The sequence below is a fragment of the Schistocerca nitens genome, chromosome 10 (assembly GCF_023898315.1).
Source record: "Schistocerca nitens isolate TAMUIC-IGC-003100 chromosome 10, iqSchNite1.1, whole genome shotgun sequence".
Lineage (NCBI taxonomy): Eukaryota > Metazoa > Arthropoda > Insecta > Orthoptera > Acrididae > Schistocerca > Schistocerca nitens.
The window spans coordinates 49245147-49271868 of NC_064623.1; the positions used below are offsets into that span (position 1 = coordinate 49245147).

The 26722-nt window shown below is 42.5% G+C and overlaps 1 protein-coding gene across 1 annotated transcript in view; it reads left to right on the forward strand.

The window, feature by feature from the left end:
* LOC126210230 (uncharacterized) overlaps window positions 1-24398 on the forward strand; it is a 32094-nt gene extending 7696 nt beyond the window's left edge. The window contains exons 2-6 of the mRNA XM_049939417.1: window positions 14-120; window positions 5307-5436; window positions 10290-10375; window positions 14414-14588; window positions 21925-24398. Coding sequence (XP_049795374.1) covers window positions 43-120; window positions 5307-5436; window positions 10290-10375; window positions 14414-14588; window positions 21925-22118 — 663 coding nt within the window. The 5' untranslated portion in view covers window positions 14-42 and the 3' untranslated portion in view covers window positions 22119-24398. The remainder of the gene's footprint in view (window positions 1-13; window positions 121-5306; window positions 5437-10289; window positions 10376-14413; window positions 14589-21924) is intronic.
* The last annotated feature ends 2324 nt before the right edge of the window (window positions 24399-26722 follow it).

The following is a 26722-nucleotide window of genomic DNA, read 5'->3' on the forward strand; positions in this document are numbered from 1 at the left end:
ATTTTATTTTCAGCAGGGAGTAAGGAGAGACAGTGTTGAAGGATGTGCTGCAGGGTTGACAAAGTCTGCTTCTGCATCGATCTGCGCAAGGGCGTGGCAACGGTTGCCTGGGTCTGGCTGGTGAGTAGTTGCTGTTTCTCCTGTTTCCTGTTGGTGATACCGACCGACGTTACAGTACCCCATGTTTTCGTACTAACAAGGGAACCTCCCCATCGCACCCCCCTCAGATTTAGTTATAAATTGACACAGTGGATAGGCCTTGAAAAACTGAACACAGATCAATCGAGAAAACAGGAAGAAGTTGTGTGGAACTATGAAAAAATAAGCAAAATATACAAACAGAGTAGTCCAAGTGTAAGATATGCAACATCAAGCAGATGTAAACTGAGGAGCGCCATGGTCCCGTGGTTAGAGTGAGCAACTGCGGAACGAGAGGTCCTTGGTTCGAGTGCTCCCTCGAGTGAAAATTTTACTTACTTTATTTTCGCAAAGTTACGATCTGACCGTTCATTCATTGACATCTCTGTTCACTGTAATAAGTTGTGTGTCTGTGTTTTGCGACCGCACCGCAAAACCGTGCGATTAGTAGACGAAAGGACGTGCGTCTCCAACGGGAACCGAAAACATTTGATCGCAAATTCATAGGCCAACCGATTCCTCCACAGGAAAACACGTCTGAAATATTCTATACGACACTGGTGACGGCATGTGCGTCACATGACAGGAATATGTTGTCGACCCACCTAACTTGCACACTTGGCGAATGGGTAAAAAGATTCTTCTACCTTGCCCGATTTAGGTTTTCTTGTGGATGTGATAATCACTCCCAAAAAAGTGATGAAAACATAAGAGTTTGTCACATAAACCGCAACAAATGAATGCAATAGTTTCACAGTCGCACCGTTTTCCCTGTGCTCTGTCAAAACATATGTTTTTTACGTTTTAAAATGTTTCCGTGTGTAGACCGTCAAATCCTGCATATGTCCAAGCAAATCTGAACATGTCCTGGAATTTTGGAGAGCGAAGTTGATTATGTGTGAGTGCCTGAACTTTGATAATTGACTGAAAATAAAAAAATAAACTTCTCACTCGAGGGGAGATTTGAACCAAGGACCTCTCGATCCGCAGCTGCTCACGCTAACCACGGGACCACGGCGCTCGTAATGCGGCACGCTCCTTGATGTTGCCTACCTTGCGCATGGACTACTCAGTTTGTATATTTTGCTTATTTTTTTCATAGTTCCACACAACTTCTTCTTGTTTTCTCGATTGATCTGTGTTCAGTTTTTTATGGCCTATCCCTGTGCCAACTTATAACTAAATCTGAGGGGGGGTGCGATGGGGAGGTTCCCTTGTGAGTGAGCCAGAACAACACTGTCCACACCACGGGACCTTATGGGAAAACTTACCAGCAAACACGGAGGGAGAAACACGGGGAAAACGCAGATAAGCTACCACCAGACATGGTCAATATTTGAAAGTTATACCGGGTGTATCAAAAGGTATGACACAAGGAAAAAAAATTGGAAATTAGTGGTAAGGACCATGGGACCAAATTACAGAGGTCATCGGTCCCTAGACTTACCCACTATTTAATCTACTTAAGGGGCTCCGGAACGCCCTATACTTGCAATGTTAAAATAACGCTTATAAATTACATCTTTCCTCACAAAGTATTTGAGGTAGGGAGTTGAACTTTTTACAGATTATTTATTGGAATATGGGCTACAACTTAACACAGGGATTTTACAAAATTTTAGTTCAGTTATTAAAGATGTTTTTTTTAAATTGTAATGAAAATTCACAACATTTTTTTGCAATTTTTTATTTATATATTAAAAAAGATACAGTTTTTTGGAAAAAGGCTGTGTTAAATTATGCAGAAGGTACTGTGTAACATTTACTGAAAGTTTGAAACAAATATGTTTGGAAGATCCTTAGAAAACATGTAATTAGTATGAGAAAATAAAAGTTTTGGGAATCGGGCGACAAAGATTCGATTAACTTTTTAGTGCATTCCAGGTCCATAGGATGGATTATCTTCATCCTCTGCAAACTCCTCCTCCAGCTTCCTCTTGTTCCTCCTCCTGTTTACTCTTGCTTGTATTTCTAGACTCTTTACAGCCCTGTCTGCAGCCCGAAGGCGTTCCTTGTCTAAAACAAGCATCGCTCCTACCATGTTAGAACCTATCTTCATTCCCATATTTCTAAATACCTTTGGCTTTCCAACATTTCTCCTTTTCTTAAAAGCCTTCAGAGGATTTCTAATAACTTTACTTTTACTCATTATTATACTTCAACAAAACAGAGACTCAAGAAACAGAATTAATTGCGAATATTTTCGAGATAACGACAGAGTAAATAAACATGAAACAATCGACAATCACACCAGCGATATATATTGAACCATCACAGGTTAGCCACAACACATACTTTATCTCACATCACTAAAATGTACCTGATGAACACGGACGTTAATAATAACACCATTTGACAGCAGTTTAACAGCGCCACAGTGGGTCACGCCCATGTAGAACACATTTCAAAAAAAAAAAAAATTAAAAATAGTTGTAGTCTTCGGAATTGAATAAATTATATATCTATTAAAAGGTAATAGTCTGCAGATTCAGAAAACGCAAAAAAGTAAAAATTGAACATTTCATGATTTTGAGCCTTTCCGGAGCCTCTTAAACTAACTTACACTAAGGACAACACACACACCAATACCCGAGGGAGGACTCGAACCTCCGACGGGGGGAGCTATGTTACAAGGCATGGTGACTGATAGGTGGGTACCATGTGAGCATATTTTCATAATAAACTTATGTTCGAAAATGTTTAGTTTGCGTGCCAACGTTCCTGAAATGTGGAGAAGGACGTAAGAAGTCTGGGGCCCCCAAGATATGTACCAGTAAGGGAGGCAGTGTGCATTACTGCGAGGTACCACCACTTCAATTCACTCACATAAAGTGCTCCATACCACCACCACCAGCTTAGATACATTTAGTGTATTGCCTGATGATGTTTTGCTGAACTCTTGACCCCCTTACTCACTGAACCTGACACCACGGGATTTTCAGACTGGGGGTGTGCGAAAACCATGATGCATGAGGCACACGTGGAATCGTCCAAGTTCTTGTGCCAAAAATACAAGTAGCAGCTGGAGCCATCCTTGATATGCCGGGAATCTTTCCAAGGCATCGGCAAGACATCATCAGCCGATACGCAAAATGTCGAAATTGTTGATAGTCGTCTTGAGCACCTTCCGTAAGTGACTTGCACTGGTGTTTACTGACAGTAATGCTGAATATCTCCTTTACTCTTTGCCCAGGTTGTATGGCCCAAACTGCCTAAATTTTTCTCCACGATTCAGCGATGCTATCACGCAATTGAATCATATTCTAAACCAAGGTAACTAACTCAATATGCTGACATGGTATTCATTAACACCCATCACGCCTTGTAACATACCTTTCGACACACCCAGTATTCAGAAAAAGTTTTAGACAACGGTCAACGGAAAGCATTTGTTGAAATTGTACTTATCGAGGATACGTAAAATACAAAGTAAAACTTTAGCTCATTTTGTGCAAAAAATGTTCATAATGACTACAGACTCAATCATGAAATTTATTCCCAATTTTAATAAGCAGGAAGTCAAAGTTTATGTACAAGTTGTATATAAGCCGGATTTCAATCAAAAGAGTCGAGGGACATGTAAGGGATGCAGTGCTAGAGAAGGGAGTGAGATGGGGCTGTAGCTTACCACTAATGCTGTTAAATTCGTATAATGAACAAGCACTAAAGGAAATAAGGACAAATTTTGGAAGAGAATTGAAGGTCAGGAAGGAAACACAGGTCAAAGTCGCTCACGCCAGTGAACTTCCCCATCTCTACGTGTCACTGTGCAGACAACCAGGAGGACGCCAAGTTACGGTCGCGGTCTTTAGCTCTTTAGCTTTTGTAGTTGTCAACTACACACACACACACACACACACACATACATACATATATAGGGTGTTACAAAAAGCTACGACCAAACTTTCAGGAAACATTCCTCACACACAAAGAAAAAAAATAGGTTATGTGGACATGTGTCCGGAAACGCTTACTTTCCCTGTTAGAGCTCATTTTATTACTTCTCTTCAAATCACATTAATCATGGAATGGAAACACACAGCAACAGAACGTACCAGCGTCACTTCAAACACTTTGTTACAGAAAATGTTCAAAATGTCCTCCGTTAGCGAGGATACATGCATCCACCCTCCGTCGCATGGAATCGCTGATGCAGCCCTGGAGAATGGCGTATTGTATCACAGCCGTCCACAATACGAGCACGAAGAGTCTCTACATTTGGTACCGGGGTTGCGTAGACAAGAGCTTTCAAATTCCCCCATAAATGAAAGTCAAGAGGGTTGAGGTCAGGAGAGCGTGGAGGCCACGGAATTGGTCCGCTTCTACCAATCCATCGGTCACCGAATCTGTTGTTGAGAAGCGTACGAACACTTCGACTGAAATGTGCAGGAACTCCATCGTGCATGAACCACATGTTGTGTCGTACTTGTAAAGGCACATGTTCTAGCAGCACAGGTAGAGTATTCCGTATGAAATCATGGCGGTGAATCGAGGAAGTACAGTACATACTGACGAAACTAAAATGAGCTCTAACATCGAAACTAAGCGTTTCCGGACACATGTCCCATAACATCTTTTCTTTATTTGTGTGAGGAATGTTTCCTGAAAGTTTGGCCGTACCTTTTTGTAACACCCCGTATATCGTCGCAAAGACCCTGGCGCCAATACAGCTATACTCCACGCCCAATGACTAACAATGGCGCCTTTAAAAATAAAAACCACTATTATCGATCGTTTGTAATGGATAAATAGACAAAAATCGTGATACTGTCCCTTAAATTTTAACCACCAAGTAATATAATTTTCGACGTCCGTAGATAGGGCCACGAATATGAGTGGTGAGGCAAGATTTTTACCCGCAAAGACAGTATTACTGCAACAACATTACTATAGTGCGTTCCTAAACGTTACAGGGACTTCAGAAATCTTGTAGTTACTGAACAGTGTGTGGTGTGTGTGTGTGTGTGGGTGGGTGTGTGTGTGTGTGTGTGTTTGTTTTTGTGTGGGACAAAGGCTAAGAGAACAGAGATAGAGATATAGATATATATATATATATATATATATATATATATATATATATATATATATATATATATATATATAGAGAGAGAGAGAGAGAGAGAGAGAGAGAGAAAGACTTTTATATAGTACTGTGGTCTGTTTTCCAGCTTGGGGATGCCATCTTGCTGATCGTGACGTCGATCCTGACGAGACAAGCTTGGGAATTAATGATACGTAACAGTTGGAGGAACGAAATAGAAAGAGAGGAGAGAGATAAGAAAGCCATCATCTTAGCAGGTGAGCCCAGCCCCGTTACACTCACCCATCCCTACACACACATCATTCTTACCGTCAGCCATGTCTCCTGACTCATGGAGGCATGTCACCTGCCTCTATAACGCGATATGACCCCCTAACGTCGAATGGTAATCTGGCCACGCCTCCCACCTCCATCTCATGGGTCATCAAGAAGATCCCCCCACACCATTAACCCCGCCACCTTGTTCGTGCTGGCCGCGGTGGCCGAGCGGTTCTAGGCGCTTCAGTCCGGAACCGAGCGACTGCTACGTTCACTGATTCGAATCCTGCCTCGGGCATGGATGTGTGTGACGTCCTTAGGTTAGTTAGGTTTAAGTAGTTCTACGTTCTAGGGGACTGATGACCTCAGATGTTAAGTCCCATAGTGCTCAGGGCCATTTGAACCATTTTTTGAACCTTGTTCGTAAAGATGACACAAATATAATAATGTCATATAAACCCAAATCTGCATGTTTTGTGTCGTTTATGCGTGTTCCTGGCCCTGGAACTGCAAAGGTAAATAAAGTAGTGTGTGTTTGTCTAGAGCTTAGCAGCGCCCAGTGTCGAGACTGTCATCGTCTTTGTTGTTGTTGTGGTCTTCAGTCCTGAGACTAGTTTGATGCAGCTCTCCATGCTACTCTATCCTGTGCAAGCTTCTTCATCTCCCAGTACCTACTGCAACCTACATCCTTCTGAATCTGCTTAGTGTATTCATCTCTTGGTCTCCCTCTACGATTTTTACCCTCCACGCAGCCCTCCAATGCTAAATTTGTGATCCTTTGATGCCTCAGAACATGTCCTACCAACCGATCCCTTCTTCTTGTCAAGTTGTGCCACAAGCTCCTCTTCTCCCCAATTCTATTCAATACCTCCTCATTAGTTATGTGATCTACCCATCTAATCTTCAGCATTCTTCTGTAGCACCACATTTCGAAAGCTTCTATTCTCGTCTTGCTTAACAATTTATTGTCCATGTCTCTCTTCGATACATCGCTACACTCCATACAAATACTTTTAGAAAGGACTTCCTAACACTTAAATCTATACCCCACGTTAAAAAATTTCTCTTCTTCAGTCTACATTTTATATCCTCTGCGACCGACATCAGTTATTTTGCTCCCCAAATAGCAAAACTCATTTACTAGTTGAAGTGTCTAATTTCTTAATCTACACTACTGACCATTAAAATTGCTACACCACGAAGATGACGTGCTACAGACGCGAAATTTAATCGACAAGAAGAAGATGCTGTGATATGCAAATGATTAGCTTTACAGAGCATTCACACAAGGTTGGCGCCGGTGGCGACACCTACAACGTACTGACATGAGGAAAGTTTCCAACCGATTTCTCATACACAAACAGCAGTTGGCCAGCGTTGCCTGGTGAAACGTTGTTGTGATGCCTCGTGTAAGGAGAAAAAATGCGTACCATCACGTTTCCGACTTTGATAAAGGTCGGATTGTAGCCTATCACGATTGCGGTTTATCGTATCGCAACATTGCTGCTCGGGTTGTCGAGATCCAATGACTGTTAGCAGAATATGGAATCGGTGGGTTCAGGAGGGTAATATGGAACGCCGTGCTGGATCCCAACGGCCTCGTATCACTAGCAGTCGAGATGACAGGCATCTTATCCGCATGGCTGTAACGGATCGGGCAGCCACATCTCGATCTCTGAGTCAACAGGTGCGGACGTTTGCAAGACAACAACCATCTGCACGAACAGTTCGACGAAGTTTGCAGGAGCATGGACTATCAGCTCGGAGACCACCGCTACGGTTACCCTTGACGCTGCATCACAGACAGGAGCGTCTGCGATGGTGTACTTAACGACGAACCTGGGTGCACGAATGGGAAAACGTAATTTTTTCGGATAAATCCAGGTTCTGTTTACAGCATCATGACTGTCGCATCCGTGTTTGGCTACATCGCGGTGAACGCACATTGGAAGCGTGTATTCGTCATCGCCATACTGGCGTATCACCCGGCGTGATGGTATGGGGCGCCATTGGTTACACGTCTCGGTCACCTCTTGTTCGTATTGACGGCACTTTGAACAGTGGACGTTACATTTCAGATGTGTTACGACCCGTGGCTCTACCCTTCATTCGGTCCCTGCGAAACCCTACATTTCGGCAGGATAATGCACGACCGCATGTTGCAGGTCCTGTACCGGCCTTTCTGGATACAGAAAATGTTCCACTGCTGCCCTGGCCAGCACATTCTCCAGATCTCTCACCAACTGAAAACGTCTGGTCAATGGTGGCCGAGCAACTGGCTCGTCTCAATACGCCAGTCACTACTCTTGATGAACTGCGGTATCGTGTTGAGGCTGCATGGACAGCTGTACCTGAACACGCCATCCAAGCTCTGTTTGACTCAATGCCCAGGCGTATGAAGGGCGTTATTACGGCCAGAGGTAGTTGTTCTGGGTAGTGATTTCTCAGGATCTGTGCACCCAAATTGCGTGAAAATGTAATAATATGTCAGTTCTAGTATAATATATTTGTCCAATGAATACCCGTTTATCATCTGCATTTCTTTTTGGTGTACCAATTTTAATGGCCAGTAGTGTATGTTCAGTTCACACTCAACTGTATCTTTCAGAACGGCGATAGAGTTATCATTATCAACATCTGCAGTATTCCTATTACTTTCTCTGCGCAAAACTTTTGTCTCTCTAGTTTTTCGTCTTGCAGTCTGACTGGTTATGTTCTTCTTTGAGTCACAGCCTAAAACAAATATAGTTTCCTTATAAATAAGGGACGTTTTAGCTATTCAAAATGAAGAAATTCAAAATTAGAAACAATCTCAACTTTGTGGTGACTGCGGCAAAGGAAGACGCTAATAATTAACATTTGTTGTCCCCACGGCTTCGTTCCACTGTTGGCATCATCCACGATATAGCAGTTGCGACATTGTAGCTGTCTGCTATGCGTGTGTTACTGCAAATGAACTATCTGCAACATTTAAAAATGAACGTCCCTAGAATGCAAATGCACGAAACGCTGTTACTTCCATTGTCCTTTCTGCTATAGCACCTAATCGTTAAGTGTTGCAGAAGTTGGTTGCAATGTCACAGACAAAGGAAAACTTTTCACATGTGCCTGTCTGCTTCCTTTTGCCCTATCCTAACGGCTATGTAGACATATCATTTTTTTTTGTTTTCTGGACATCCACGGCATAATTTCTTTGAAATTAGATAAGGTTCATTGCGCTCACCGTATAATTAATTTTAAATATTCAATTTTCGATGCTCAGGTATTAATATTATGATTGTTAAATGAAACAGATGCATTATCATTATGAACATCCACACTGCTATTACTTTCTCCATGCAAAATTTGTATGTGTCTAGCTCTGCGTCCTTCACTCCGACTCGCTAGTATTCTACTTCTAGGCATACCCTAAAACAAATATAGTTTCTTCAGAATAAGGGAAGTCGGAAGTTGTAGTTATTGAAACTGAAGAAATTAAACAATAGTAAGTTACTTCAAATTTTCCTGTAATGGCAGCAAATGACGAAATAGTTACTATTACGGAAAACTAAGCGAAATATCGATGCAATGTACAACGCTATTTACAGACTTCGTCACTACGACACGTTGATTTTCACTCCTGACAACATCGTCGACCTGGCAGTTGTCGCATTGCAGCTGGCCGGTATGCATGTTTTATTGCAAATGAACCACGTAAACATGAAAGCCCCTAGAATGGGATTTCACGAAAGGATGTTACTTTCGTGTGTCATTTCTACCATAGCACTTAATCAGTGTGCAGGCAGAGGTTGGTAGCTGTTCAGTTTCCAGTGTTCAGATATTGGATATTTCAATGCGTGATAGAGAATAAACACCAGTGTTATGAATGTAAAAGCTTCCACTTCCTTTTACCACTCTTAACAGCTATATACACACGTTATTTTTTTTCTTTGTGTACAGCTATGGCAAAAGCTATGGAAGAGCAGTTGAACGGAATGGACAGTGTCTTGAAAGGAGGATATAAGACGAACATCAACAAAAGCAAAACGAGGCTAATGGAATGTAGTCGAATTAAGTCGGGTGATGCTGAGGGAATTAGATTAGAAAATGAGACGCTTCAAGTAGTAAAAGAGTTTTGCTATTTGGGGAGCAAAATAACTGATGATGATCGAAGTAGCGAGGATATAAAATGTAGACTGGCAATGGCAAGGAAAGCGTTTCTGAAGAAGAAAAATTTGTTGACATCGAGTATAGATTTAAGTGTTAGGAAGTCGTTTCTGAAAGTATTTGTATGGAGTGTAGCCATGTATGGAAGTGAAACATGGACGATAAATAGTTTCGACAAGAAGGGAATTGTAACTTTCGAAATGTGGTGCTACAGAAGAATGCTGAAGATTAGATGGGTAGATCACATGACTAATGAAGAGGTATTCAATAGACTCGGGGAGAAGAGCAGTTTGTGGCACAACTTGAGAAGAAGGGACCGGTTGGTAAGATGTGTTCTGAGGCATCAGGGGATCACAAATTTAACATTGGAGGACAGTGTGGAGGGTAAAAATCGTAGAGGGAGACCAAAAGATGAATACACTAAGCAGATTCAAAAGGATGTAGGTTGCAGTAGGTACTGGGAGATGAAGAAGCTTGCACAGGATAGGGTAGCATGGAGAGCTGCATCAAACCAGTCTCAGGACTGAAGACCACAACAACAACATGGCAAAAGTACCTTTCGAATTGTATAAGTATTACTGGTCTCCTTGTACAATTAATATTAAAAATAGGTTCTTCAATTTTCGTGGTCACGTATGAATGTTATGACATTTGTCAGGATTTATGGTGAGAATTATGTAAGCAAGGAGTGGTTGTATGGTTGCAGCTTGGTTCTGGTTGGCGGCGGTGGGCATCGCGCTGTCGGGCTTGGGCGTTCTCCTCGACTTCATGCTGGTGAAAGGAGCCACTGACGTGAGTACACTCCGTACGCTACACACCACTGCCTACACTACTCGCTCCCATGAGGAGCGGGCTTCGAATCCCGTACAACCGCGCAGCCCTAACGTTCCCACCGACTAAGGCAAATTCTGTGTATTTGATCCTTGTCTGACGCTGGATAATAAGGACTTGAGTTGTAAATTATCTTGCTTGGGGGCGCCTTTGCTTTTTCATGTTGATATTTCATTCAGACTTGTCCTTTGTCTACTTTACTTGCAGTCAATTTTGGCTTCATCTTCAGCTACTTCAGCAGAGTTGTCGAAATGAAATAGTCAAATACATATATTTAGTGTTGTGCTGTGGCGTTCTCTAAAGTCTTAAATATAAGAATCAAAGTATTGTACTTACTAAATTAGAGAAACTGTAGTGGGCGGCAGTTTGATCAATTGTGGAATGAAAAAAGTAAGGCATTTTTTAAAATTTTGTATCTGTGTTACCAGGAAAGTGTCAAATTCAGGTATTATATAGACTAACTGGGCAACATATGGAACGCCTATAACTTTTCGGCAATGTATGTAATTTAATTTTTATGCAATAGTTTTTCTAGGCAATTTATAAACTGCCCAGGAATTTTAAAAAATGTTAAATGGACACAAGCAAAGTATAAAATTGCAATGTAACAACATGTTCTAACTAGAAATTTGTATGATTACTGAAAGCTAAATTAAACACAAAAACTATATTTCTATGAGTCTGAAAATTAGCTTCTCCTGAAGTCGATGTGTTTCAGTAATTTTTTAACCACTACTAATACGTAATAAACAATTGAAGGAAAAGGTTTTAACGATTATTGGAAACTTGTGATAAATAATAACTGATTATCGCGATCGTTTGTTAGAAAAACACTGTTTGTTGAAGGATGATTCCTCACTGTCTGTAGCGTTCTATAAAATCTCATTGCATATGCATCAACCAGTACATTTTCACGGTCATCCTGTAAAGCCCTCGATTTAGCGACGTTTACATTCCGCTTCACTCCAACTAAACTTGACTGAAACTGATACAGCAACGATGTCTGGATCTTGTAACTGATGAAATATGTAAATTGTCTTGCTTCCATACTATGCCTTAAAGGTAACCGGAAGTCGATTCAATGTCTAGGCATGGTATTAAATACGATATATTTCATACCCTCTCTAATGGGCTTTGGTGTTTTATATAAACTGAGGTGACAAAGACCACGGGAAAGCGATATAGAGGTATACAGATGGCAGTAGCATCGCATACACAAGGAATAAAAGCGTACAACATTGGCGCAGCTGTCATTTGAACTCAGATGATTCGTGTGAAAAGGTTTCCGATAAAATTCTGGCCGCACGACGGTAATTAAATGACTTTGAGCGCAGAATGATGGTTGGAGATAGACGCATGGGACATACCATTTCGGAAATCGTTAGAGAAATTCAGTACTCCGAGAACCAAAGTGTGAAGAGCGCGCCGAGAATACCAAATTTCAGCCGTTACCTCTCACCACGGACAGAGCAATGGCAGACGGCCTTCGCGTAACAACCGAGAGCAGCAGCTTAGAGCTGTCAGTGCTAGCAGACAAGCAACACTGCCTGAACGGGGGACGTATGACGAACGCATCCTTTAGAACAGTGCGGCGAAATTTGGCCTTAATGGGCCAAGGCAGCAAACGACCAACGCGAGTGCCTTTGCTAACAGCACAACGCCTGCGGCGCCCTTCCAGAGCTTGTGACCATATCGGTTGGATCCTAGACGACTGGAAAAACCGTGGCCTAGTCAGATGAATACCGACTTAGGTCGGTAGGAGCTGATGGTAGGTTTGAGTGTGGTGCAGGTCCCACGGAGCCATGAACCCAAGTCGTTTACAAGGCACTATGCAAGCTGAAGGTGGCTCCATAATGATGTTGCCTGTGTTTATTTGGAATAGACTCGGTCCTATGGTCCAACTAAACCGACAATTGACTGGAAATGATTATGTTCGGCTACCTGGAGATCATGTGCCGCCATTGAATGACTTCATATTCCCAAAAAACGATGGAATTTTTATGGATGACAATTTGCCATGCCACCGGGTCACTATTGTTCGCGATTAGTTTGAAGAAGATTCTGGATAATTCCAGCGAATGATCTGGCCACGCCGGCCGCTGTGGCCCTGCCTCGGGCATGGATGTGTGTAATGTCCTTAGGTTAGTTAGTTTAAGTAGTTCTGAATCTCGGGGACTGATGACCTCAGATGTTAAGACCCATAGTGCTCAGAGCCATTGGGACCACTATTTTTGATCTGGCCACCCGGATCACTCGACATGGATCCCTTTGAACATTTATGTGACGTAATCGAGAAGTCAGTTTGCCCACAAAATCCTGCACCTGCAACATTTTTGCAATTATGGATGGCTATAGAGACAGCATGACAACGGCCTTGCCGCAGTGGATACACCGGTTCCCGTGCGATCACCGAAGTTAAGCGCTGTCGGGTGTGGCCGGCACTTGGATGGGTGACGATCCAGACTGCCATGCGCTGTTGTCATTTTCCGGGGTGCACTCAGCCTCGTGATGCCAACTGACGAGCTACTCGACCAAATAGTAGCGCCTCCGGTCAAGAATACCATCATAACGACCGGGAGAGCAGTGTGCTGACCCCACGCCCCTTCTATCCGCATCGTCATCTGAGGATGACACGGCGGTCGGATGGTCCCGGTAGGCCACTCGTGGCCTGAAGACGGAGTGCTTTTTTTTTGTATAAATAATGTCGCTGTCTTCTTCTTGGAGTCACGTAGAGAGGAGGAACGTGTGACGCTGTGTTTAACGCATAGGTAGCTTTCATTTGTCACGATTGTAAGCGGGACGCCATTAGGCGCTGAGTATAAAGAAAGGTGTGTGAACTTGTTATTATTCTCGTTTTAAATATAGTTATTTAACGAGAACTCGTGTGTTATTACTGGAAAGCTTGCGCGGTATTTTAGCCATTTATTTAAGACATTTTCAGCTTTTTAAGTAGTGTTCGTGGTGCTGAGCTGCGACACGGCGTAACGAGCCGCCGCCGCGGCAGGTTCAGATCTGATAATAAGGGCGATCAAACCGCAATAAGCGGTCAGGTAAAAAGTGAATTTAAAATTGTTTCTTACAGCAGTTCGAGATCGGAGTAGAAAGCAACAGATTTTACGTTCTGTTTCACAGGCGGACGCGAGCTGCTAATATTGTAAACTTTAACAGTGTCAGAGTTAACATACTTTCATGTTTCAAAAGGAAATTTTGCTATGCAAAAATTATGGACTGGTAAAAGTTATACAAAAATCATTTTCTGGTTAATAATGATAGCCTCAAGCTCTAATGTTAGCCGTGGCACTGATTAATAATTAATGTTGACAGAAAATCCACTGGAAGTTTTGAGCTTCTTTAAGCATTGCGTACGGTAACTTCATTATTTTTGATAACAGAAATAATTTCAGAACATTTTTACGGTGGTTGGAGCAGAGATGGATATGTTGTGCATTCTCTTGAGTTACAGTAACAAATCCATTTAATAAGAAGCCAGTTCCAATATAATTAATCTCATTTGTTCGCAACATACAATTAACCAAAGTAAACCAATGTACAGAAAAGATAGTGGAGCGCGAAATATAGACGAAATGTCCTCTGATTCTGTGGAGAGTCGAGGCGTCGTGTAGTCGCAACGTTTCGACAGGTTTCCTAGTCGTCATCTTCAGGAGAAGTTCGACTCTGCGATCCAGCGGCTGTAAAGCAGAGAACTTGAACTGAAGTTGACGAGCAGGAAACGTTGACATAACATGACGCCAGAGCTCTTCTGATAAACCGGAAATACCTCTGCCTGTCCTCTACCCTCTATCACGTTGTTAAACTTTTGTGTCATTGGTGTATTACGAAACATAAAGATTAATGCTACAACGGAACGGGACTTTGCTTTTGATTCACCTCATTCTTCACCTCTTCCGTCAGCTGCCTTACACAAAATACTCCCCCCCTCTCCCCCTCCCCCATCCAACCACCCACCCACGCCACTCACACAGTGACTGTGTATCACAGGTTAAGTCTCCGCCGCGGAAACGGCGCAACTTACTTCAAGGCTGGATGGCGGCGTACGGCGTGGTGTACGCGCTCGGGGTGGTGACCGCCGTCTTGAGCGTCCCCGTCTTGTTCCTCCTGAGCCCTACCCCACACCACGCCTTCGCCACGGCCGCCGGCATCCTACTGCACGCTGGTGAGTAGCGCGACCATAAGCTAGCGACACAGCGCTAATTCCACTGAATGTCAGCGGGAGATCGGTACTCATGCGCCAACACACGCTACCAATATGTTCCAAAAAGACGCGCATAAAAGCGGGACTTTTCCTGGGCTTATTCCTCGTATTCCGTTAGTCATAGTGTGGTGTGCGTACTGTAAGACCTTCGGTACACACACCATCAGATTATTTGACTCGTCACTCTAACGAAGTAGGCGAGTGTCAGCAATATGTCTCGTGGTCTTATCGTGGCGTGTTTGTCTTCTGCCGTTAGGTCAGACGATAGAAATGCCACTTGCACGCTTAGAGTAGCAGATTGACGGTGACCAACTTTAAACAGAACTTGATTAATTTTCACACACATTTATTAAAATAATAAAAAACATAGACATTACGTAACTTGATGCTGTTTATAATTGACAATCTGAAGTTCCTTTGGTCTTGGTACGTTAATCTTATTCTCACATATCTCTGATACTTGACAAAGTGTGTATTCGTTTATCTTCATGGCTATGTACAGGAGTGTGGTAATCTTATTAGGCGCAGACTGAAACTTGCCTATAGACTGGCACAGCCAAATGCAGACTGGTACAGACTAATGCAGACTGACTAATCGGAGGTCTGTACACTCGTTATAATACCTCGCGCATTCAGGTATCACTGCACGAGTGTGATCCGCGAGGAGAAAAGGTTCTACGTTAGCAGCAATCTCACTGGCTGCGTTACATATTAATACGCGGATCGGCGGATGCAGAATTTGGTCCGTCTCTATGACAGCGCCATCTCGTAGTGCGGAGACGGACTAGCGCTGAGCCTGCGCTGTTGTGCTTAGCGGGGCGCGCTCTAGTGGGAAAGTTGCGTACGCGCTGACTACGCGGAACTATGTACACAACAAACAGAAAGGTAAATTGAAGATCTGTTAGATGGCGGTCAGTTTGGCTCTAGGAAAGGTAAAGGCGCCAGAGAGTCGCGTCTGACGTTGCAGTTGATAATGGAAGCAAGACTGAAGAGAAATCAAGAGGCGTTTAGCGAATTTGTCGATTTGGAAAAAGTGTTCGACAATGTAAAATGGTGAAAGCTGTTCGAAATTCTGAGAAAATTACGGTTACGCTACAGGGATAGACAGTTAACACACAGTATGTGCAAGAACCAAAAAGGAACAATAACACTAGAAGACCAAGAACGAAATCGCGAATTAAAAAGAGTGTAAGGCATGGATGTAGTCCTTCACCCCTGGTGTTCAATCTATACGACAAAGAAGCAATGACAGACATAGAAGAGGGGTTCAAGAGTGGGATTAAAATTCAAGACGGAAGGACGTCAGTGTTAAGACCCACTGTTAACATTCCTGTCCTCAGTCAAAGTGAAGAAGAGTTACAGGATGCACTGAATGGAACGTACAGTCTAACGAGCATATAACATGGATTGAGAGTAAACAGGGAAGAGACGAAAGTAATGAGAAGTAGCAGAGATGAGAGCAACGAGAATCTTAACATCGGAACTGATGATCACGAAGTAGATGAGGTTAAGACATTCTGAAACTTCCTGGCAGATTAAAACTGTGTGCCGGACCGAGACTCGAGCTCGGGACCTTTGCCTTTCACGCTTGGGTAGCTCAGATGGTAGAGCACATGCCCGCAAAAGGCAAAAGTCCCGAGTTCGAGTTTCGGTCCGGCACAAAGTTTTAATCTGCCAGGAAGTTTCATATCAGCGCACATTCCGCTGCAGAGTGAAAATCTCATTCTTAAGACATTCTGCTAGCTAGGTGGCAAAATAACCTACGACAGATTGAGTAACGAGAACGTAAAAAACAGCCCAGAATGGAAAAGGGGACATTTCTGGCCAAGAGAAGTCTGCTAGCGTCAAACGTAGGGCTTAATCAGAAGCATAAATTTCTGAGAATGTATGATCGGGGCTCAGCATTGTATGGTAGTGAAATATGGAGTGTGGAAAAACGAAGCAGAAGAGAATCAAAGTATCTGAGATGTGGTGCTACATAAGAATGTAGAAAATTACGTGGACTGATAAGGTAAGGTTCAAATGGCTCTGAGCACTATCTGTGGTCATCTGTGGTCATCAGTCCCCTAGAACTTAGAACTACTTAAACCTAACTAACCTAAGGACATCACACACATCCATGCCCGAGGCAGGATTCGAACCTGCGACCGTAGCGGTCACGCAGCTCCAGACTGAAGCGCCTAGAACCGCACGGCCACACCGGCCGGCGATAAGGTAAGGAATGAGGAACTTCTCTGTAGAACAGGAGAGGAAAGTAATATGTGGAAAACACTGACAAGAAGGAGGGAGGGGATGATATCACATCTGTTAAGACATCAATGAATAACTTCGTTGGTACTAGAGGGATCTGCAAAGGGTAACAACTGAAGGGTAAAGTACATGGTGGCAATCGGTCAAGGAATATTTTAGGGAACTGGTTTAAAACATTTATTTCAAATGCCCCAGTAAGATCTTTGTCCCAGAGCAACTTCGGCTGTGCCTACGTGACACAAGTTGTCTGTCTTTCAGAGCCGAGGCAGTTCTGTCCAGTTGAAGCTGCTGACAAGAGTCGCCTTGATCGTCCTGCTGAAACTGCTAGCGAACTCACGCCATCGGTTTTAGCTAATAGCGTGCGTGGGTCACGTATGTGGACGCTGGGAAGTTCTGCAGTGCAGAAGCTTCGTTCTCTTATAATCTAGACCTCGAGCAGATCATACGTCTTTTTTTTGGGGGGGGGGGAGGGGGGGGGGAGGGGCAAAGCCTCCGACTCAGCGTTTCACGACCGGCCACCGACATCTGTTAATATGAACTGCCACCCCTTCCGATGCCCACTTATTTAGTTTTTCGACCCCTTAGACTGGCCTAAACCAGGTAATTTCCGATCCTAGGCACTACCTTTGTGTTCCGTACACTGAAATATGTTGTTGTTGTGGTCTTCAGTCCAGAGACTGGTTTGATGCAGCTCTCCATGCTACTCTGTCCTGTGCAAGCTTCTTCATCTCCAAGTACCTACTGCAACCTACATCCTTCTGAATCTGCTTAGTGTATTCATCTCTTGGTCTCCCTCTACGATTTTTACCCTCCACGCTGCCCTCCAATACTAAATTGGTGATCCCTTGATGCCTCACAACATGTCCTACCAACCGATCCCTTCTTCTAGTCAAGATGTGCCACAAACTCCTCTTCTCCCCAATTCTATTCAATACCTCCTCATTAGTTATGTGATCTACCCATCTAATCTTCAGCATTCTTCTGTGGCACCACATTTCGAAAGCTTCTATTCTATTCTTGTCTAAATTATTTATCGTCCATGTTTCACTTCCATACATGGCTATACTCCATACAAATACTTTCAGCAACGACTTCCTGACACTTAAATCTATACTCGATGTTAACAAATTTCTCTTCTTCAGAAACGCTTTCCTTGCCATTGCCAGTCTACATTTTATATCCTCTCTACTTCGACCATCATCAGTTATTTTGCTCCCCAAATAGCAAAACTCCTTTACTACTTTAAGTGTCTCATTTCCTAATCTAATTCCCTCAGCATCACCCGACTTAATTCGACTACATTCCATTATCCTCGTTTTGCTTTTGTTGATGTTCATCTTATACCCTCCTTTCAAGACACTGTCCATTCCGTTCGACTGCTCTTCCAAGTCCTTTGCTGTTTCTGACATAATTACAATGTCATCGGCGAACCTCAAAGTTTTTATTTCTTCTCCATGGATGTTAATACCTACTCCGAACTTTTCTTTTGTTTCCTTTACTGCTTGCTCAATATACAGATTGAATAGCATCGGGGAGAGGCTAAAACCCTGTCTCACTCCCTTCCCAACCACTGCTTCCCTTTCATGTCCCTCGAGTATTATAACTGCCATCTGATTTCTGTACAAATTGTAAATAGCCTTTCGCTCCCTGTATTTTACCCCTGCCACCCTCCGAATTTGAAAGAGAGTATTCCAGTCAACATTCCCAAAAACTTTCTCTAAGTCTACAAATGCTAGAAACATAGGTTTGCCTTTCCTTAATCTTTCTTCTAAGATAAGTCGTAGGGTCAGTACTGCCTCACGTGTTCCCATATTTCTACGGAATCCAAACTGATCTTCCCCGAGGTCCGCTTCTACCAGTTTTTCCATTTGTCTGTAAAGAATTCGCATTCGTATTTTGCAGCCGTGACTTATTAAACTGATAGTTCGGTAATTTTCACATCTGTCAACACCTGCTTTCTTTGGGATTGGAATTATTATATTCTTCTTGAAGTCTGAGGGAATTTCGCCTGTCTCATACAACTAGCTCACCACATGGTAGAGTTTTGTCAGGACTGGCTCTCCCAAGGCTGTCAGTAGTCCTAATGGAATGTTGTCTACTCCTGGGGCCTTGTTTCGACTTAAGTGTTTCAGTGCTCTGTCAAACTCTTCACGCAGTATCATTTCTCCCATTTCATCTTCATCTACATCCTCTTTCATTTCCATAATATTGTCCTTAAGTACATCGCCCTTGTATAGACCCTCTATATACTCCTTCCACCTTTCTGCTTTCCCTTCTTTGCTTAGAACTGGGTTTCCATATGAGCTCTTGATATTCATACAAGTGGTTCTCTTTTCTCCAAAGATCTCTTTAATTTTCCTGTAGGTAGTATGTATCTTACCCCTCGTGAGATAAGCCTCTACATCCTTACATTTGTCCTCTAGCCATCCCTGCTTAGCCATTTTGCACTTCCTGTCGATCTCATTTTTGAGACGTTTGTATTCCTTTTTGCCTGCTTCACTTGGTGCATTTTTGTATTTTCTCCTTTCATCAATTAAATTCAATATTTCTTCTGTTACCCAAGTGTTTCTACTAGCCCTCATCTTATTACCTACTTGATCCTCTGCTGCCTCCACTATTTCATTCCTCAAAGCTACCCATTCTTCTTCTACTGTATTTCTTTCCCGCATTCCTGTCAATTGTTCCCTTATGGTCTCCCTGAAACTCTGTACAACCTCTGGTTCTTTCGGTTTATCCAGGTCCCATCTCCTTAAATTCCCACCTGAAATATATTCTCTTTACTTTACCTAAGTTCCTGTTCTGTCAGTTCACGGCAGCTCTGGCTGTCCACTCACAAGTCCTGACCGCTCAATCCTGACAGCTCGACATTATCGTCGTAAGCCGGATGCAGTAACCTTCTTCCCCCTTCCCTGGCCATGTACAAAAGGCAGAGATTGGAATTCATGAAGCAAATAACTGAGGACGTAAGTTGCAAGTGCTGCTCAGATGAAAAGATTGGCCCAGGAGAGGTTTTCGTGGTGGGCCGTTTCAAACCTGTCAGACCACTGACTTATTGGACGCCCCTCGTATAAACTAGAGATGGGCAAACTCGTTCATCCTTGGGAAACTAGTTCACTGCTGATCGTTGTTTTTTGGGAACCGCTGATTTTTACACGTTCTTATGAAAAACTGAAAATTAGTAGCATAGGTGACTGAATGATGGAGGGCACCAAGAGGGGGCACTTGCCTCCCCCCTGGAGTATAGAGTTTTTATTCATTACAGAATTCTTACACACTTTTAGAAGTACTTTCTGTGATTCTGCAGAACCTCTCGTTTAGCCAACTGTAGCGTTCTGTGGCTGATCGCAGGGAGATAATACAGGGTGGCGCAGTGAAAACAGGCCCCAAGTACAGACTGCTCGCCAATTACGGACGATGTGTTGCCCGTTACGAGCAGATACAACAAACAGACAAGCATGTAATAACTAGGCACTGAAGAAATAACAAGCTAATGCAAGCAACAATTACGAAACAATCGATGGCGATGTGTAGAGAGCTGGAGAAGAGAACATGAAAATCTCACGTGACGCGCATGGGCTATAGCTCATGTAGTCTTGTAAACCTGTTGGTGGCTGTTTCCCAACTTAATAGACCACAAGTGTCTTGTATAAAATTCTTCGTTTCGACTTCCACTACATAGCTATGCTACGTTGTAAACAATAATCGTTTACACTCTATATATACTTCACGTTGTCTCTGAGTTCGTAGGCGAAGTAGAGACTTTATGGAAGCATAAAATAAAATGTGGTTTTCTCATCATACTTGCGTGACATGCTTAGTAAAAATTAGGTTTTTATGTTGCATTATTAAAGTTAATGCAGCAATAATAATAATAATAATAATAATAATTAAGTTCGCAGTAGTAAAGTTTTTGGTTTGAAAGGTCCTTCTGAACAAATGTTTTTGAGATAATAAGTAAATACGATTTTATGGCAATCTTTGTCTTTTCAAATGGAGAGGCACCGCTTTTCCTACTGAGCCAAAATGACCCACAACCCACTTTTGTATTACTAGCAGGTAATACAAATTGGAAACAACCGAACATAAAAATAATAAGAGCCTTCCTAAACGTAAGGTTTTGTATATGAAAGATACACGAAAATCGTTTTATACGAATTTTCTTACACTAAAAATTAAGCAAATTATTGAAAGTTAGTTGCTAAATCAAGTCGATGAAACCAAAAAATATATGAATAACAAAAAAACTTGCCTTGTTATAAGTATGTCTTCTGCTGTTCATCTATATAATGAAGTGAGCTGACATGCACTTTTGTTACCTGAAAAGACGTACCTATTACATACAATGTAATTTTTATGTAGTTTACGTAACTAGAAAATACTTTTTGATTACCGGTCGTGGACGCTGAATAGCCACAGCCAAGTGCAAGAACAATTTGGAACACATGTAAAATGGGCGAGCGCAGTGAACGAAACGAACAACTGGATACTGAACTAAGTAGGAGCAGTCGGCAGTGGAACTGAGACAGGTGGTCATTCGAAGAACGACGAGTGTGGCCGAGGGAGACCGAGACTGAGACGAGCACGCGACCGAGGCTGGAACGAGAACTGCCGAAGTGACCGCCGCGACCGAAATGAACTATGAACCGATCGTTCCTCGTTCCCGGGAACTATAAGTAGACCGCCGCGACCGAAGTGAACTACGAACCGATCGTTCCTCGCTCCCGGGAAGTATAGGTAGACCGCCGCGACCGAAGTGAACTTGAACCGATCGTTCCCTGGAATTCGTTCCTCGGTCCTTTCGTTCATCTTGGTGAACCATTCCTTTGCACCCGTTCGTTCGCGAACTACCCATCTCTGGTACAAACACACTCACGTATTCTTCCAGCTATTCTGTAGATGGACAGTAAGTGAATTTACTTTATTTGCTACACTTTGTGGGGTTGGAATTTAATGACCGGCAGTGCAGATATCCCTTACACAGATCTGCACAGACAGCAGGCCTGGGGAAGCTAACTGACGCGGTGGCTCCGTTTTCGCGGTGTTCCAGGGCTGATGGTGTACTTCTGGCTGATGGTGCACAGCTACAGCCTGGAGCTGGCCTGTGGAGCTCGCCCCGCGGAAGGGAACAGCTACTGCACGGTGCCTGCAGGGGTCGCCACCTCTACCCAGGGGACCTACTGCGACGCCGACGGCATGGCTCTGGCGCCGACGGCACCACCATGCTACACCAGCGTCGCGTAAGGATCACCGTGTCAGCCGTGTAAGGGGACCACGTCTCCAGGCAGCTTCAGCTGATCGCAGCCTCGAACGGACCTCATCGCTGAACCGTCACCGTGAGAGTCGCTGGAGGCTCGGCCTGGACCGCTTGACGATGCAGTGTTGTCATCATCCACGAAAAGACTGTCAAACATATCGCCCTAAACGCATCTTCACAGTGGGTGTAGTAGTATCATGAAATGTCTTGAAGACGCTCTACACTTGTGTGATCTTTCTGAAACTAGTATTCTACATTACTTTGAAGGTACAGGTCCAGAAATGCACATAGTAAGTATGTATCAATCGCCCGCATCTCGTGGTCGTGCGGTAGCGTTCTCGCTTCCCACGCCCGGGTTCCCGGGTTCGATTCCCGGCGGGGTCAGGGATTTTCTCTGCCTCGTGATGGCTGGGTGTTGTGTGCTGTCCTTAGGTTAGTTAGGTTTAAGTAGTTCTAAGTTCTAGGGGACTTATGACCACAGCAGTTGAGTCCCATAGTGCTCAGAGCCATTTTTTTATGTATCAATCCAATGTCGGCATAATAAGACACAAACATCAAGGACCTTCACGATAGTCATAGCAAGGTTGAAATTTAATCTTGTCCGCCCCCCGGTAGCTGAGTGGTTAACCGGCACGGTAGCTCAGCGTGTTCGGTCAGAGGGTTTAGCTATCCTCTGTAATAATAACAAAAAAAAAAAAAAAAATTGAGTGAACGGATGAACGAGCAACCTGAACGGGTGTCATCGCACGTCCGCCACGAACAAATTCAACGAACAGTATAGAACAAAATGAGATTATATATATATATATATATAACGGTCAGCGCGACAGACTAGATATATAGTGGTCAGCGCGACTGACTGTCAATGGTAAGGGCCCGGGTTCGATTCCCAACTGGGTGGAGATTTTTTCTGCTCAGGGACCGGGTGTTATGTTGTCCTAATCCTCATCATTTCATCCCAATCGAAGCGCAAGCCACTGAAGTGGCGTCAAATCGAAAGACTTGCACCCGGCGAACGGTCTACCCGACGGGAGGCCCTAGTCACACGACATTTTTTTTAAATTTAATCACTGGAAGTTCAATAAATACCTTTGTCGGTTCAAGCGAAGCCCCTCTATGTGCTTGCGGAGAGGAAGAAGTTCCAAATCATATATTTCTACAGTGCCCTCGGAACAGTTATCACATAAACTTTATAAAAGACATTTACGCCAGTGACTGTAACACTTTCTTTATTTCACGATTGCAATTTCAGCCTTAGGCCATTATCAAGTGAAGATGTTATGGCTATTAGGCCATGTCAACCAAAAATGAGCTAACGTCTTCACTTGATAATGGCCTAAGGCCGTAATTGCGATCGTGAAATAAAGAAAGTGTCATTGGCGTAAATATGATGTCTTTTATAAAGTTCTACTTGACTGTGGATCCCAGGTATTAAGAGTTTATTAAATAAACATCCTTGCAAGTAATCTTCGGGCTTTTGGTCTAATCTGATGCTCTTGATACTTTCAGTGCCAAGGGAAGGTCAAAGCTCAGTTAACTAACTATTTTCCTATGTGCTACTCAGTACAATTTGCAACGCTCAGCCTCTAAATGTATGTCACTATGTACCTCCTATTTGTAAGATCTGAATGCTGGTGTATCTACACATGTGGCTATAATACACAACTCTGGCTCTTGGAAAGTGTTCTCCTGTTCTGTCTAGATGGTACTTAAAGGCTTGCAAAATATTAAATTCTCTATCCGCAGCTTTTGAAACAATTCTCACAAAACATACAAAGAACATTTTACGGTCTCAATGCGTACCAACGGAAATTTATCATTTTTATTATGTTACCAGTAGGATTTGTACAGTATACTACCACTGCGTTTCCTGCGTTCCATTTTCGTGTTGTTTACTCGTTTTAGTATTCTCTGATTGTAAATTTCGTTTCATGTCGAATCAGTCCTTTGTTAATCCTATGTAACTTCGTACCAGGGTACGACTTGAAATAATTTCTACCTTGAATTGTCAAAACAAATTTAATTACACTTCCTGTGATGAGATGACTGTATGGACACGTTTCGAAAGGCAATAAATTTAAAACATCCCATCTGGTAAGGCTACCAAGCCGGCGAAGAATACTGAAGTACTCACGTTGCCATGGTACTAAAAATGTTTTGTTGTAAGAGTAATGTGTATTATCAGAGTCCGTGGCGATGTATCAGTTTTCCAGTAAAGAAGACGTTATATATAACAGATGTAAATATGAGAGTATTTTATTAATAAAAGTGATGGAAAATTATGCATCCTCCTGAGTATTTTTTATTATAGTACGTTAAAACATGCACCTGTACAAAGATTGTAAGCAGGTGAAAGAACCCACTATGGTGAGAAAGTTTGAGATACTCTAACAAGACAAAAATGAAAAAATTCCAATTCGAAAATAGGAAAGTGCTCGCTGATGCGAAATCGAGTCAACAATTAATTTAAAAAATCATGGTTGCATAATACTTACACAAAATATATACAGCAGAATGGAAAAACTGTTAGAACTTGAATATATTCATGTTATATGGATGTTGTTTCTTGGGGGCTGAGAATGCAATGTAGATTTTTTATGACAAATACTGCACCAATAACTTGTTAGTAATAATGAAATATTAGTAACAGTTGATTGTTGCAGTACATATTAATTCGTATTACTTCGAGAAAGAGAAGAAAAACTGGAACACACGGGGCTATACTGACCATATGGATTATCTTAGAAGGTAAGGAAATGCAAACCAACGTTTATACTATTAGTAGATTGACAAACAAAGTGATGACTGGAATACATTGTTTGAAAATTTGAGAGCATCAGGGGACAAAATACAGGCAGGGAGAGTTTATCGACAACTTGCTGTTCTCTCAAAGCACCCGTCTTGCGGGGAAAACAAAGTACGAATGGAAAATAAAAGAAATCAACCAAAATTGTAAAAAAAACCTAAATATCGCGAAAACCTTACGTGATACCACACTTCTAAGGACACATTTCGATTTTACAACAATAAATGCGTAGAAACTAATTCATCACAAACCAGATGCAAGATGGTTGTTATGCAATTGAAGCTATGAATGATACGAAAATGAGTTACAGAGATACATAACGGTCGTAAGATGGAGTGAAAAGTGGGCAACAGTCTGTTATAAATGAAGACTTGATGCAGAAAGCTGATTCAAAATGTCAAGACTGTGAGCGTTTCACGATTATCTTCTCATTCGCCCAGTTTCAAGAAGTACTCTTTATAATATTCCCACCGAATTCTTAAACTACCGAAAGTTTTAGCCTACATCTACGTCTAAGTTGATTGCTCTGCAATTCACATTTAAGTGCCTGGCAAAGCGTTCATCGGATCACCTACGGAATACTTCTCTACCATTCCACACCCGAACAGCACGCAGAAAACACGAATATTTAAATCTTCCGATTTCTCTTTATTTTATTACGATGATCATTTCTCCTTATGGAGGCGGCTGTCAATAAAATATTTTCGCATTCGGATGAGAAAGTTGGTGATTGAAACTTCATGAAAACTTCTCGCCGCATTGAAAAATGCCAACTCAACCCGCTTATCATAGCGTGACAACTGTCTTCCCTGTTTCGTAGAGAATATAAAACGGACTGCCCTTCTTTGAGCTTTTTCGTTGTCCTCCGTCAGTTCCACCTGATGTGAATCCCATACCGCACAGTATACTCTACTCTAACAGGACGGACCAGCGTAATGAAGGCAGCATCTTTAGTAGACCTGTTGCACCTCCTAAGTGTTCTGTCAATAACACGCAGTCTTTGTTTTGCCTTGTCCACAACATTATGTATGTGATCATTCCAATTTAAATTGTTCGTAATTGGTATCCCTAAGTATTTAGTAGAATTGAGAGCCTTTAGATTTGTGTGATTTAACGTGTAACCAAATTTTAACGGTGTTTTTATAGCACCCATGTCGAAGATCTCACACTTTTCACTATTTAGTATCAATTGCCACTTTCCTCCCCATACTGATATTTTACGCAAATCATTTTGCAAGTGCTTTTGATCTTCTGATGACTTTACAAAACGGTAATTAACAGCATCATCTGCTCAGAGTGTCTCCAAACTGTATTTATAGATCAGGAACAGCAGGGACCTATAGTACTTCCTTGGGGAACGCTAGATATTAACTATGATTTGCTCCCTGATTTCCCGTCAGTTACTATGAACTGTGACCTTTCAGACAGGAAATCATCAATCCAGTAGCATAAGTGATACGTTACTCTATAGACACGCAACTTATTAGCAGTCGCTTGTGAGGAACGGTGTTAAAATCCTTCTGGAAGTCTAGAAATACAGAATCAGTTTAACATCACCAGTCTATAACTCATTACTTTGTGTGAATAAACAGCTGGTTGTGATTCACAAGAACGATATTTTATGAATTCGTGCAGACAGTATGTCAATAGACGGTTTTCTTCGAGGTAATTCATACTGTTCGGACACAGTATATATTCCAAAATCCTACTGAAAATCGACTCCAGCGATAATGGGACTGCAATTGAGTGGATTACTCCTATTTCTTTCCATAAGTATTGCTGTGA